At 46.4% G+C, this 16325-nt stretch overlaps 1 protein-coding gene across 2 annotated transcripts in view; it reads right to left on the bottom strand.

The window, feature by feature from the left end:
- Positions 1-490: 490 nt before the first annotated feature.
- The window catches only part of Usp43 (ubiquitin specific peptidase 43), a 63512-nt gene continuing 47677 nt past the window's right edge, over positions 491-16325 (bottom strand). For both annotated transcript variants that reach the window (XM_052197048.1, XM_052197049.1), the window contains exons 14-15: positions 15736-15900; positions 491-2472 (exon numbers count right to left, since the gene is read on the bottom strand). In XM_052197048.1, coding sequence (XP_052053008.1) covers positions 1394-2472; positions 15736-15900 — 1244 coding nt within the window. In that variant the 3' untranslated portion in view covers positions 491-1393. The remainder of the gene's footprint in view (positions 2473-15735; positions 15901-16325) is intronic.

Below are 16325 nucleotides of genomic sequence, written 5' to 3'. Positions count from 1 at the left end.
GTGGTCTGGGGGAAGACTGCATTCCTGTGGCTAGGAGTCTTGAAGAAATATCCCATGAGAAAGGAAGCACCCTCCAGACAATGTTTACCTGTGAGGCTGCCAGTGAGCCTCTGTTGGCCCCAGTCCTGGGTCTTTGCAGGAAATTTAAGGTATTCCTAGTCCAGACCCTGAAGTGCAGGCAAATGAGAAGCACATGGGAGCACACAGTCAACCAGGCTGCCTCAGCCTCACGGGTGCTGGCTCCCTCCAGAGAGAAAGAAGCCTTAGTCTCCGTCAGAAACAGCAAGTCAAAAGCTAGGCATGGTGGCTCATGCCTATAATCCTTCAGAAGGCTGAGGCAGAAGGATTGCCAGGAATACAAGGCCTGAATGGGCTACAGAGTGAGACTCGGTCTCAAAAGTATATACAAATTTAAAACATTTTTAAATGAAGGGAAGAAAAGGACAGGCAGAGGCACAAATAATTTTAATGAAGAGCTTTCTCCCTCTCAAGTTTCAGAAACAACACAGGCAACTGCTTTCTGACAGCAACAAGCTGTGACTGACTGTGCATCGCAACAGGAATGAAGTGAGTCTGTTCTCAAATCTCAGTAATTCAGTACGCCATTTGCAAGTTTCACAGACACAATTTTTATTAAAATTGTGCATAGATCTCACATATTTAAAAAACACATCTTTATTCTGGTATCAAAATAGTTATCTTTTTAAAATAACCTTGAAAAGCTGTAATACAATTTTCTTGCTATATATTAAATACTCTCCTGAAACATCAGTCACATCTCTCCCATCTCTGGCCACCACTGTCACATTCTATTTCTTATTCTTTTCATTTCTTGGGATCTTTGACACTTACCCAAGAGAAGCACAAAAAGGAAAAGATCTTCCTTACAAGCCCTTTATTTAAAAAAAAAAAGATGAAAGAAAAGAAGGGGGGAAAGGAGGGGAGGAGGGAGAGGAAGAAGAGGAGGAAGAAGAAGGGGAGGAGGGAGGGGAGGAGGGAGAGGAGGAAAGAAGAAAAGAAGTAGGACGTGTAAGTTAGAAGCATGCAAGCTCCTGAGAGTGAGTATCTGACGTGACACCAGTCTTTAGTAGACCATGGCAGCCCTGGACTTACATACAGCAAATACTAATTTTAGCCTTGTAGTGATAATTTGGGTTCAGCAGCACCGTCTAGTGGCCAGGCTGTATCAAAACCCAGCAATGGGAACCCAACCACGCTGACACTGGGTTATTGGAATATGACAATTACAGGGACCAAACTTTTTTTTTTTTCTTTCTTTTTGGAGGCCACAAGTCAACTGGATTCTAGAAAATCCACTCTGGACACAGCAGCCTCTAGATTCTGAGTGCACAGCCCCAGGGATGCCAGCCTCACACAACACTGAAATGTCCCATCAGAAGCTGGACTCGGGTAAGGATTTCTTTCGACCTAAGGAAAGGGTGTGGTATTTCACTCTCTGCAGGGTGCCATAAGAAGTCTGTTCCCCAGGAATGGTCCTTTGTGAGGTGCCAGCTGTACTGGCCCGAGGGGGCCTGCTGGCTTTTCGGGGCAGGTGGAGAGAGCTGGGTGCAGATCGGATGTCCCTCTCCACATGGTTGCCCAGGCCCCTGGCTGGGCTCTCCCGCATCCTGAGGGCAGGGGATGAACGTTGAGCCTGCTCATTCATGGCAGAGCTCAGTCGGTCACCTGCCAGGGAGATTGGGGGCGCTGGTGGTGAGCTCTCAGTCCTGGCAGTCCTCTTGTGCTCTTTCTTCCAAAACACAGACTTCAAAAGAGTGAATGTCCCCTGTCCCCTGTCTTTGTCAGGGGCCCTTTCCTCCACAGCAGCCTTAGCCTTCATCTTGGGTAAGGTACCTGGGCCACTGTCCTTAAAGTTTCTGAGCAACCCAGTGGAGGGGGAAGGCGGGCTACTCTGGCTTCCCACCTGGCTACTTCCTTTCCAGGTTGTCATCTTCTGGCCCTCGGGACGTGCTGGCTTTTCATTCCCCACTGAGGGCATCACAGTGAGGGGCAGGTCAAACTTTTTGGGGAGCCTGATGTCCTGACTTGCATTCCCTGTTCGTGTCCTGGTAGTGTGCAGACTGTCATCTAAGGACCCTGGGGCTGGATGGTGGTTGAGATGGCATGAGGAAAGGGGCACCCCAGTCGTTCCTTGTCCAATGGCACAACCGCTGTCTTCACTTTTAGCAGGAAGGGTGACATCTGACCTCGGTGAAGCTGACGTCTCATCCCCACCAGCAGCACGTGTCAAGAGCGGCACAATGGACTGGCTGGTGGAGCGGGGTCTTCTTCTGGACTCTAGGTATTCCACCAGTTCAACGGATGCCCCTGGACGTTTCTCCCTGTGTCCAAAGGACCACCTCAGGGGCATGGTCTTGAAGGGCCCATGCCTGGATCTGGAAGCAGGAGGTGCCTTCATGCTGATACTTCGGCCACCAACTCCCCGAACCAAAGGCCCGGTCTCAACTCCTCCTGAAAAAACACAAAGACCATGAGCGCCTGTTAAGGGACACATGCAGTGCCAGCCTTCAAGCAATCACGTGCCAGGTCTAAGTCTGGGCACAGTGACCATAGCACAAGCCAGATACACAGGGGTCCTGCCATCAAGGCTACCAATGGTTTCATCCACTATCCCACAGAATTCATGTACACATTTAAAACTTACAGGGAAAGCCACAGGCAAAGAAGGCACAGCCTTCCTTGATATCCATAGAGGACTGCACCTAGGATCCCAGAGGATAGCAAACCTGCGGGTGTACAAACCCCTTCTACACAATAGCATGTATAGCCTTCCATAGACTTTAAGTCATTTCTAGATTATTTATGATACAGACACAAAGCAAATGCTATGTAAATAATTGCCATGCTATGTCACTTAGGAAGTAATCACAAGGAAAAATATCTGTGCATTTTTGGTACTCTTCACCCTCCCTAGACACTGTCCATGCCACCTCCTGAGCCTGCCTGCAGTTGACTGAATCAGCAGATAAAAAAATGATGTTGAGAACTAACTAGATCCACGTGCCTGGCCGCCAGACCGCTGAGGGGTTCACTGAGTCAGCTGCCCTGAGACATAACATCATTATCATCTATCTTTAACTATGTCTAAGGACAAAATGCTTACCAAATGTCTCTCAAATTGGATCAAAATTGGGTACTTGTACTTTAAAATGAAAGAATGTCACATATCCCACACTGAGCCCAAAAGAAAACAAAGTAACTGTAGGATTCATTGTATCCAATTTACCAGTGTTGCCTTTTGTGTTTTATTGTATTTTGCAATTGTCTGTAAATAGCTTGGAAAGTGGTTTAGGTATATAGTCTTACGTGAGAAGTTTAGAATCCTACAAGGCATTGTAGTCCAACTTGCAGACACACACACACTATACTATTCGTGCATGTAAAGACAGACATACAAAGCAGGCTAGAGAAATGGATACCCAAAGTGATGAAATGTGGAGGGGGTGAAGAGTGTTGCTATTTTATTACTTATTTTCCTAATTCTTTTCTACAGCTCAGTCCCTCTAAAAAGAACATACAATGATCAGCATGGAGTGCCTTTCCTGAGCAGTGTCACCGTCACCACACTGCCAAAACTGCATGACGCCTGCCATGTCCCACCCCTACTCCATGTGGGCTGTGTGTAGTCAGTCAAGTACAGAAGCATGATACTGGCGCCCGCAGCTGGTTGCTGACGATGGAGTTTGAGTGTCAGGGCCTGAAAGGCTTACATCCCTCCCAGTTCCTAAGTCAAAACTCTAACCTCCAAGGTCATGGCTTTAAAACAGTGCCGTTATCAGAAGAGGTAAGAAAAACCAGGGTTCTTTCTAACTCTGCATCAAAGAAGAGTCCTCACCACAACCCAACCTAACTGGCCCGGATTCCATCCTGCAGAGCCTCGAGAAATACATTTCTGTTATTGGTAAGACCTCCCGGCATATTTCTGTTACAACAATCCCGAAGGTCTTTGACAGAGACTAACTTTAAAGATAATCAAGGACTTTTACCACAAAACACTCATGTGGAGATGTCCTGAGATTCTCAGGCCACAGGTGTGAGGTCAAGGAGAGCAAAAGTCACAGAGAATGCTGGGATAAGACTTTAAGGGCACAAGTACACGTCTGCCTAGCAGCTGAGAAAGCAGGCCCCCAGGGGGAAGGGAGAAAGTGCTGGAGCAGCCTCAGGCAGATAGCAGAGGATTTGTGGGGCTCTCGCCTGTTGGGGGGTTTCACATGCCATTTTTGATATCTTTTTCTTTAGAGCTTTTCTTTAGATTGGCCAGGAATAGACCTAATTCCACCCAAAATACTTTGTCATTTCAGTTTGCATTGACCTTGTGGCTTCACCATTCAATCCCCGCACCTGGGGAAAGATAAAACACCGCTCTGGAAGCTGAGGTGCCTGTGAAGTTTTCTTGTTCCTTGTCCACAGCCCTGAGAAGGGCAGAGAGGGAGCGTTTGCATCAGGAGGACAAAGCTGTGGCTTTTCGCCCTTCACCAGGTGGAGTGGACTGGAGCCCTGGCAGGTAGCGAGAGGACCTGGCTGCCGCTGGAAATAACCACTTCTTCCTGGTGTGAAAGGGCCCTGAGCCAGGGCTGACAGCAACCCACACAACAGACACCCAAAGGACCCCCTCAGCTTGCCTCCTTTTGGAGAAGAAGCACCCTTTATTTCTTTTCATCTATTTATTGCCCCATAACAGGACCTGAGGGGGTGGGGACAGAGAGCCTCAGATGAACTGAGAAGTTAAATGCTATAAGAAGAGGAAAAGCAGCAGGAGCAGCAGGTAGCCACTCTGTGCTTGCTTGCTAACCAAGCAGCCAGCCTCTTATCCGGATCTGAAGCCTTTCCTCTCGGAGATGGGTCATCTGGGAAGCTGGGAGTTAGGAAGGAGGACGGGATCCAGGGAGCCTGAGAGTCACAGAGGACCTACAGTCTTTTTCTTTCCTTTTTTTAACATTTATTTATTTTTATGCTATGTGTGATTGTCTCCACATATATGTATACGGTGTGTGAGCTTGGTCCCTGCACAGGTTAGAAAAGGATGTCAGTCCCCTGGAACTGGAGTTACAGATAGATGTGAGTGGCCAAGTCATTGCTGGGAACTGAACTCAGATCCTTGGCAAGAACATTCTTAGCCTCAGAGCCACCTCTTTCTTCAGCCCAAGGCCTACAGCCTTAAACTGCATCTTCCTGGAGGTTGTAGACACCCTGCACTAGACACAGTGATCATCTCAGACCCTAAAGGACCCCTCTGTGGTGGGTACCTGGTCTGCTGATGCATACAGTCTCCAAATACAGAGCAGCTACTGAAGAGATGCCTCCTCTGTTCCTACCAGTGTACAGACAGCTTGATTCTCAAGTCACTTCCATTCCTAGGATGGTGATGTGATCTCCAAATTGAGGTTACACTGTGCCTCCAGCAGGAGCCTTAGGGCCTCTTCTCCCCCATCCTTAGTTCATCTTCAGTGGGTCAAGTACTTTCAATATCCCTAAGGGTTTCCATCACATCTTAACATCCAACTGTTAACTCATCCCAAAAATATTTAAGAAAAGTCTACTGTGTGCTAAAGATTATTTTTCAATGCTTTGGAAAATAGACAAACAAGAACCAGCTGAAGTGGACATGCCTTTAATCCTACCACTCAGGAGGCAGAGGCAAGCTAATCCCTGTTGAGTTTGAGGCTAGCCTGGTCTACATAGCCAGTTTCAGCCCACCCAGGGCTACATAGGGAGACCCTGTATCATAAGGACAACAAAAATGCAAGTAGAAAGTGGCTGTGCTCATGAGGTTTGACAAAAACCAAAACATAAAATACTGTGTAACACAGTGGTAATGCTACAGAGAATAAGGCGGGGTCAGGAAGAAAAGGAGGTGGGATGTGAGGAATAAGTGATATCTGAGATAATTAAGTGAAAGAGGGAGAGAGTAAGGAGGGAAGGGAGGAAGGGAGGGAGAGAGGGAAGGAGAGGGAGGGAGGGGGAAGGGGAGGAGGAGGGAGGGAGGAGATCTGAGGAAGACAAACTCCAGACTTCAGGAGCAGCAGGTGCAAAGTCCCTGGGACAGAAGTGAACTTGCTGTGTCAGGCAAACCTCAGAGACAGCCAGAGCTGGAACAATGGAGAAAGGGGCTGTGCTATGTGCACCCAGGACAGCTTCTGAGCCCCAATCCATATTTGAAGATCTCTACCACTGACTTTCTTTCTTTTTTTTGTTTTTGTTTTTTGCTGTTGTTGTTGTTTGTTTGTTTGTTTGTTTTTTCGAGACAGGGTTTCTCTGTGTAGCCCTGGCTGTCCTGGAACTCACTCTGTAGACCAGGCTGGCCTCGAACTCAGAAATCCGCCTGTCTTTGCCTCCCAAGTGCTGGGATTACCGCTGCCGCCTGCGCCGCTGCTGCCGCCACCGCCACCCAGCTACCACTGACTTTCAATATCAAAAAAATTTTCAGCACCCCTCTGCTCCTAATTTAATTGTTCTTTTTGCTCTCATGTCTCCTGACGGCCTGGCAATCATTTCTGCATGGAGGGCAGAGGCAACCTAGAACAAATTTGACCCCAAATTTCCCTGTGGTGCCCTAGAAGCTCAAGCAATGTCTATAGATTGGCCAGAGAAGGGGTGGATGTCAACTACCATCCCTTAGGAGTCAGTCACCGTCCCTTCTCTCACCCCAAGTATTCCTTGCTCTACAGAAGAAAAGCAGAGCCTTATGGGCAGAAAGAATGGCAACAGGGTCCAGCATGGGTGTGGTGACTCACACCTAGGATTCCATCACTCAGGAAGCTTCAAGGCTGAGTTCCTGGCCAACCAGGGCTCCACAGTGAGGACCTGCCCCAAAGTAGGAAGGACAACAGAGAGGACCTAGCAACAGAGTATAACATAACACAAAAAAAGCAGCAGCAGCAGCAGCAGCAACAACAACAACAACAACAACAACAACAACAACAACAATAACAACACAGGAGAGCAGCTCCTGAAGACACAGAGCTGAGCAAACAGTGGCCCTGAGGGAGAGCAACAGCATCAGGGCCAAGAAGTGTGGCCGTAGGAATGAAAGTCCAATGGCTGACCAAGGCTTGTAGTAAGGTCCCTGCTGAGACTCCCATGAGTCAGTAAAAAGGTAAGAATTATCTCACATCCTAGCAGGTGTGTAACCTGGAGCCTGCACCTGTCCCAGGATAGCTATGAATATAACCCAGCATACTTTTAGGTGAAAATGTCACAACGTTAAAAGATTGGACACCTCTGTACATAGAGCAAAATGGCAGTCACAAAATCACAAGGGAAAATGGAGGAGAGCAAAGAGGTAGAGCCAGGAACCACAAAAAACAACCAGAGGAGTCTGAAAGCAGGAGACAACAAATCAAGGGAAATACAAGACAAAGTCCAAAAGAAAGGCTGGAGTGTGCAGAAGGAAGGCTTTTGGGGGCTGGGTGGGGCTGAACACCCAGGCATTAGCTAGAATTTCTGAACTCTGAAGCCAGAGAGAATCTTAAAAACTTCCAGCCAGGGAGAGCAAGAGACACTCAGGTGTAAAAGAACAGCCTGGGTTTCTCACCTGCCGCCCCAGGGCAAGGAGAGCGTGGGAAACCAGCTACAGATGCAGAAAGCAAAGAACTGCAAGCGCAGAGCCCCCGGGCAGCCGGGCAGCCAGGCTGGCACCCACTGCGGTGAAGGAAATACTTCTGGCTGTGCAAGGATTTAGAGCTCACGTGCCTGAAGAGCTCTGACAAACTCTGGCAGAGCAGAGATCTCAAGGCAGAGGACGAAGAAGACAAACACAAAACCACAATACATCTCAGCCCAGGCAGCCCATAGGGAAGGCCAGGCAGCCTCAGAATGTCATCTCAAGCCAAGTCGGGCGCACAGGACAGGAACTCTAACAGCAGTGGGGGAAATTCTAATTGAGGCACAATCGGAAGTCACTTCCCAATGGGGCAGAAGGAGCTGGAGAAAGGGTTTCAAACCTCTCACTGTGGGAAGGATGCCAGGGGGCAGGGGAGGGCAGAGCTACAGCTCCAGGGTTACTGGAGTAGAGAGAAGGCAATGAGGAAGCAGAATGCCTGGCAGGAAGCAGCTGCTTTCTTACAGCCTTATAATGGCAGGGAAATGTGATTGATCCACAAACACTGAGAATGTCCCCAGGAACAAGGTAGGAAGAAAAGCAGAACTTGCAAATTAATTAGAAAAGGAAACAAACAGCAACCAACTCAACCAAGGTGAGGGAACGCCAGGAAGGAAGAAAGCCAGCAAGGAACACTGTAGCAGGACGCAAGCCAGCAAGGAACACTGTAGCAGGACGCAAGCCAGCAAGGAACACTATAGCAGGATGCAAGCCAGCAAGGAACACTGTAGCAGGACGCAAGCCAGCAAGGAACACTATAGCAGGATGCAAGCCAGCAAAGAACACTGTAACAGGACGCTGCACTTGTTTCTCTCCTCCCATCCAGTGGGCTGAATCCTCCTAACAAAGCATAGAAACATGGTGGGGGATGGGGCTCAGTAGCACAACGCTCCCTAGCACGCATGAGGACCCTGGTTGTACCTCCCAGCAACCACAGTGAAAACAACAACAACAACAACAACAACAAAAATTGTCTCTTTATTTTTGACCTCAAGGTCAGGGAGCTGGAGCCAAAGGCTCAATGATTAAGAGCACGGTGCAGCTAAGAATCATCCAGTCCCGGGGAAGTAACACCTCCTTCTGGTGCATATGTGTGCGCGCATGTGCGTGTGTGTATACATTACACAAACAAAATACAAAACATAATACAGAAAGAAGAGACAAAATTATCAATGTAGAGTCCAAGGTAAAAAACAGAGAACAGATAAAGAACAATTATAATGATAAAAAGCACAATTTAAATATATATTATATAAATATATATATTTGTATATATAAATATATATTATATATACTTATATATAATATATATAATATATTTATTATACATATTATATATTATATATATATATATTTATAAATCCAATAGTCATGAACTTTCAGACACTTATTACCAAATAGTTCCCAACATTATGCAACAATTATAAACATTTATAGAGTACATAGTCAAAACCCAGCTCTGCTGAAGATCTCAATGGTCTCCTTTATAGCCGAAGGGAATGGAATCTAAAGCCAGGCTCAGTGGCTCACACCCATAAACCCAACGCTTGGGAGATGATGATAGGAGGTTCAGATTGTTGGTTGCATCATGAGTTCAAGACCAACCTGAGCCAGAATATTTTGTTTTCAAAAACAAAAACAAAACAATAACAAAAGAGACATATTTAAAGAGACATAGGAGAAAGGCATAAAGCAACCAATCATGTAATATCATATATGATAGTAAGTGCTCAAGCCCTCAAAAGGGCTACTTGCTAATTCATATGCACACAGAGCACTTATAAAATAATAACAACAAAAAAACTTTTCCATGAAAGAAGATAACTTTTGAGAAGCTCATTCTTGGACCATAATTTGCCAAATTGGAAACAAAGAATAAAAAGATGACTGCACAGTCCTGAATACTTGAAATTCCCAGATACCATCAAAAGGGGAATGCAAGCTCAAGTGAAATACTATCTGGAAAGATCTGGAAAGGAAGAAGACATACTAAAACCTTTAACACCCAAGAAAAGCCACAGAGAATGATTATCAGGAGAAGGATTTGTCCTAACAAGCTAGGGATACCTAAGCCCTGGAGTCCTCTATTTACAACAGCCTCTGGGGAAGGACTTCCTGGGATTGGTCTTTCTTTCTTTTTTCCTTTCTTTCTTAGTCTCTCTCTCTCTCTCTCTCTCTCTCTCTCTCTCTCTCTCTCTCTCTCTCCTCTTTTTTTTTTAAACAGTTACAACTCCCTGTAGTTGTAAAGGTACGTGTTTGATATCTTTCATTCTCTACAACACCTCCTTCTCATACCTCAATTCTATGAGTTATAAATCCCAGTAAACTCTGTCTTAGTCAAGGTTACTACTGCTATAAAACACTATGACCAAAAGTAAGCTGGGGAGTTAAAGGTTTATTTGCTTTACACTTCCACATATATAACCCATCACCGAGGGAAGACAGGGCAGGAACCTGAGGCAGGAGCAGATTGCGGAGACCATGGATGGGTGCTGCTTGCTGGCTTGCTCCTCATGCCTTGCTCAGCTTGCTTTCTTACTGCACTTGGCTCCACTAGTCCACAGATGGCACCACCTACAATGGACTGGGCCCACCCATATCAGTCATTAATTAAGAAGATGTCCCACAGGCTTGTCTGTTTACAGGCTGATCTTTTAGAAGCATGTCTCAATTAAGGTTCCCTCCTCTCTAATGACTTAGCAAGAGTCAAGTTAACATAATCTGGCCAGCATACTGACCCACTCCTTTCTGCATAAATGCTACCCCAACATCCCATAACCAGAGCTCCTGAAGGGATAGCATTCCTAGGCAACCCATGTTTCTCTGCAGAGGGCTGCTGACATGGAGTAACCATGACCATTTAGTGACCAGGACCATACCTGGGCATTGAAGGACACTTGTCATCCTTGTCCCCAGCTAGAACTCACCTCTATTAACTTTGAAAGATAAAAAGCTTCTCTCGTATATGAGAGATAATTGAATCCCTGTGGAAATCTCTCTGTTAGATTTGCTTCTGCCTAGATTTGATGATAAGACTAGATTTTGCAACCATCTCAGAACTTCTAGAACAAGTTTCAAAACTCTTTTATCCAAAATACTAGGGGGAAGGCTCCCTTGGAAAGCAGGGCTCTTCCAATATCCAAGCAGAAGAAGTCTGGATGTTGGCACTGTTGGCATCTGAGAGCCTCAGAGGACAGTTGGAGGAGCCTGGGAGAAAGCTGCCATTCCTGCCCTGGTCTGTCTGGTAGCCGCAGATGCAGAGCCCGTGGATTAATACGGACGGGCCCATCCCATTGTAGGTGGTGCCTGTGTCTCTGCAGCAGCATCCCCAGGGCTGTGCCTGACACTTCTCTGAAAACCCCGTTGAAAAGCTGGGTCACTCTTTGGAGATGCCTTTTAAAGGAAGGGTGTTCAAAACATTTCTCCAAGGGAGAGAGGTGGCCCATGGTACCATGCCTTTTGACAGAGTTGCGATGGACCAATGACTTTCTCACAGGCGGTACTGACAGGAATAAACAAGCTGGAAGAGCCCCTCTCTTGTTTATAGGCACTTTCCCAAAGGTGCAGCCAGAACAATGTGAGAGAAAAAGAAATACCCGGTGAAAGCAAGATTCAGCTACATCCAGCTCAGTCTCATGGGAATGAACTGTAAGGACCTGGACTGGTTTTACACACACACACACACACACACACACACTTCTGCATCATTCCATTTGGTGGTGAAATGGTGGGAACCCAAAATGCCAAACACCAGAGAGTGAATCAGAAAGCAGCGAGAAGACTCTATTACCACACTGACCCACTCACTGCTGTGGCCTGGCACTCTGGGATGTGCCCAGGAACTGTGTTCTCAGATATAGCGGTGACTGTAGTACTTAGAAACAAGCAGCTGGTGAGTAAGCACATAGACCAGAGACCAGCAATTCCACCCCTAGGGATGGGCTCAATGGAAACACAGGTGTATGCACAGCAGAAGACATGAGCCCGATGTAACCATAGCAATACAGGTCAGTATACCCAGAGGGCTTGGCACCAGAAGTGTGGAAGGTTTCAAATCTCTTCAGATGTTGGGATAGGTAGAATAATGTGGTCTCTTAGAGACAGCCCATGTCTAAACATGAGACTCTTTTGTGCATGATATATATATACCATATGCACAAGCATAAAAGTGATTTATGTGATATTCTTAATGACTGGTACACAAGACAAGATTTCATGGTGTGAAATTTTCTACAGGTGATGGCATCATATTGGTAAGAGATTTTATATTTTGAAGCATTTGGAATTTCCAGATTAAACGTGCTCAGTTGTTAGTGTTGATTGTAACTCCAAACTAGAGACAACTCCTTATTCTAGCCATACTAGAATAAAATGTGACCTGTTCTTACAATGTGGAAAAAATTGGTAAAAGAGATGGTGCCATCTGCCAAGCAGTAGATGCTATCCAGAGACAATCTATCATGCGGGCCCCACAGAGACGCTGCGTGGATTTACAGAGAATCCACCAGTATTTCAGGAACTGAAAATCTGTAGTAATCCAAGACACTTCCTTTGACAAGCAGACCAGATTTCTCCAGGGCTGACATCTGTGCTAGCATCGACAGAACCTTGCACTCCGTAGTGAATGTATGGAGAGCAGAGGCTGATCCCTACCTCACCCTTTACACTTTTTCCTAGTGCCTGTCTCTGCTTTTAGCCTTTCTCTCACATATACAAGCTAACTTCTGAACGGAGAACTATGAATCTCTGGGTTGATTTTATTTAAAAGTAAAATAAATAAAAGAGTAAACAATGCACTGCTGGGCACACCAGATGCACCTCCCAAGACCGGCGGTAAACAAAACGAGGCAAACAGAAAGCCCGTCTGCCGTATGGCTTCAAGGTAAAATTCACCCCTGTAACTGTGCATTTTTACATATAAACCAGACTGACTGCAGCCCTGCTCCAAACTCTCCAATAGCTACTCATTGTGCCTGGAATAAAGTCCAACAGGTGTGTCACAGTTGGCCCCTGTCCATCCTTTACTTAACACAGTAAAACTAATCTGGCATAGATCCCATGAGAGCGGGAAGTACAGAGAGGGAACACGAGTCCAGAGCCACTGATCTACCGTCCTAGCTTTCTACCTACCCTCCCTCTTCCTACCCTCTCTTCCTTCCTTCACTCCCTCCATCCCTCCCTCCTTTCTATCCTTCTTCCTACCCTACCACCCCCTTCCTCCCTCCTTCCCTCCTTCCTCCCTCCCTTCCTCAGTGCTGGGGACTAAACCTAGTGGCCTGTGTATGGCAGGCAAGAGTTCTGCCACTGAGCCACACCTCCAACACAGAACTCTCTACTTCTTAACCTGGACCATAAATATGTTCACTTCATAATTCATCAGATATACATGCATAATTAGGGTCCATATTTATTAGTTTAGTAAAAATACCTATGTGTTTGATAGAATATGTATTCATAAAGTATGTGCTTATATATATGTTAAAGTATATCACATATTGTTGCCACAATAACCAGTGTTAGCTTAACATTTATATATATTTGTATAAATTTCTATTAAGATTTTATATTAAAAACTAAATTAGGAACTAAAGGAAATATGCAATCTTTAAATTTATTTTGGTCTTTCGATACAGGGTCTATGCAGCCTTCAAACACTATGTAGACCATTCTGGCCTTGAACTCATAGAGATCCACCTGTCTCTGTCTCCCTGGTGCTGGGATTTAAAGGTGTAGACTGCCATGCCTGACTGCAATTTTAAAAGTTATGTGACCACTTTTCTTTACCCTGGGAGATGCACATGCACAGATGCACGCACACATGTACAGAGACTTGTGTCTATAACCATCCTGTCCTCAGCTTTCCTGCAGTTTCTCCACAGGACAGGGTCACCTGAGTGTGAGCATGCTCTGTCAGCTCTTTCAACAAAAGAAAATAGAAGTTGTTCTAAGCCCAGCTCCCTGTGCAGCCTCAGCTACTGGCCTTTCACCACACTGCATGACGCCATGTGTATGTCCTGCTACTTTCTGCACCTCAGCTGAACTTCCATTCCCTCCCACCCAGAAAGGCCCCGGGACATCACTGGTGGCCCTCCAGCCAGACCAGTGCTCCTCATCCCTTAGTCCTGAACACAGTTGGCCCTTTCCTTCTGAAAGATGCCTTCCAGCACTGAGGAATGAGCCATGCCTGGCTTGCTCCCCCTGGCCCTGGCTGCTCTTTCTCAGTTCTATCTCCACCTCCACTCACGCCCTACACAATACAGCTGCCAGGCTTGGTCCTCAGTCTGCGCTAGCTTTATAATCTCCACGGAGAGCTCCGTCAGCCTGTGGCTTTCACTCAGTCTGTGTGCTGGTGACTCTGGTCCCTGTGGTTCTCATGCTGTTACAAATGCCTTGCTGGAGCCTCGAACTGCCTGCCCTAAATCATGTGGCTTCTTCCAAAACTGACCCTGTTCCTACCCAACTTTCCCCCATCCTACCAACTGCACAATGATGCCCCTTTTTAGTTATACCTTAAACAAAGGCCAAGGCATCCTAGGTAATTTTCCTTCTTTCATATGCTGTATCCAACACCAGCAAATTCTGTTGGTTTTTCTATAATCTGATCATCTCTTCTTCAACACATCCATCCAGATCTTACAACCACAAGATGGTCTCCTAATAGGCCTTCTGTCTGACGCACATGCCTGCCCCTGCAGTGGATGGAATGGACTTTAAAAATATAAACCAGGGGAGCTGGAGAGGTAGCCCAGCAGTTGGAACATTTGCTGTTCATCCAGATGATCCAGGTTTAATTTCCAGCACCCATGTATTGGATTAGAACCTTCTATAACTCCAGTTCCAGGGAATTTGATGTCCTCTTCTGACCTCCAAGGGCACTAGTCACTCCTCACATGGTGCTCATATATCCATGCGTGAAAAACATTCAAATACATAGCAATAAATTAAACACACATACACACACACACACACACACACATGTGCGTGTGTGCGCGCGCGCCAGTGGCTGGCTGGAGAGATGACTCAGTGGTTAAGAGTACTGGTTGCTCTTCTACAGGACCTAGGGAAGACCTACCTCACATCTGTTTGTAACTCTAGTCCCAGGGGGTCTGATACCCTCTTCTAGTCTGAGAGTACTGGACACATGTGATGCTCACACGACATGGAAGCAAAGCACCATACACATAAAAATAAAGGTTAAAAATGTAATATATAAACCATATTGATTACCACCCTGCTCCAAACTCTCATTCACTATCCACAGCACTTGAAGTAAAGTCCAAACAGCACATCCACACCGTAAGCTGCTGATCCACCTCCCTACACCTGCCTCCCTCCGCTCTGAGGCTGTGGTTTCTTCTGCCCCTCCCCCATGCCCATCATTCATAGCATCTGCAATGAACATATTCCCAGCCTTCTGCATGAGCACGAGCCTCCTGCCCCTGCTGAGGCCTCTACTCAAGTCACCTCCCCCGTATCCCAGCCAGGGCTCCCTGCACCCTCCCCAGCCTCTGCTGGCTCCTTCCCGTTTCACCTCTTTCCCTTTGTCCCTGCTTTAAACTGCATTGCTGTGTTAACTTCCATGTCTGCTCCAGGAGGTTCTAAGCTCTGTGGGAACAGAAAATGGATGCAGAGTGGTTCCTCAGAGCCCATGAAGATTGGCTCCTGAAGATGCTCAAATCCCTAATAGAAATTGTTGTAGTATTTGTATGTAACTGACACACACTCTCCTATGTGTTTTATATTCCTGTACATTCCGTATGCTTTAAATAACCACACAGTTCCCTAGCATACCTGATGCAGTATAACTGTTACATGTGTAGTTGTTATTGTTAGGCAACGACAAGAAAATATTCTGCACATGTTTAGTGCAAGTCTAATTTTTTTTCTATTTCCCATCCATGATTGATTGACACCAATATACAACTTGTGAATCGAAAGGACCACTGTGTCTGGATGGAGGAAGACCATGGATGGATGGAGAGGTAGGTGGGTGTTAGGAAGACCCCCAAGAGACAGCACACCACTTATCAGAACCAACACTTTCTATTCATGGTATGAGGTGTCAACACTTTCACAATGAAAAGCAGCGGGGGAAAAAAAGTCTAACCACATACCCTTGTCCTGGTGGCAGACACCATTGGTGAAGACAGGAGAGTCAGGTACCCGGGCCACGGAGGCGCAGGGGGCAGAACTCCAGGACAACAAGCTTCCCCTCGTGCTGTTGTTGAGGCTCCCAAGTCTCATGAGCCAATGGTCAGACAAGGAGGAGCTGGTGGAGCCTGCAAAAGAAGCAAAAGAGAGGGCTGGACCTGGCACATCTCTGAAGAGCCTGCAGGTAGGTGGAGAGTTGTTCTACCACTAGGTTCCCAGGCCCACGCCAAGAATCCCAAGATGGCTCCTGTCTTTCAGTCCTGGTCTAATGGAACCAGAGGGGAACTACAGAAACAAAGGTGAATGGCCAGAGGGGAAGCCTGTAATGGGACATCCTCAGAACCATAGAGTTTAAAAGCCTGCAATAGGACATCCTTGGAACCATGATGTTCAGTGAGTACAGGAAAGATGGTTCCTTGGTGCATTCAAATGTCTTCTGTGAAATTATTTGCTGTCAACCCTGGCTTCCTAAATGGGACTACTTTTCCAGAGCCAGATTTCTAGGATTTTAGTAGTCACAGCAAAAGTCATAGTCAGAGTGATAGCATTTGCC

Source organism: Apodemus sylvaticus, chromosome 10 (genome assembly GCF_947179515.1).
Source record: "Apodemus sylvaticus chromosome 10, mApoSyl1.1, whole genome shotgun sequence".
NCBI classification, from domain to species: Eukaryota; Metazoa; Chordata; class Mammalia; order Rodentia; family Muridae; genus Apodemus; species Apodemus sylvaticus.
This window is presented reverse-complemented; position numbering and strand designations above follow the sequence as displayed.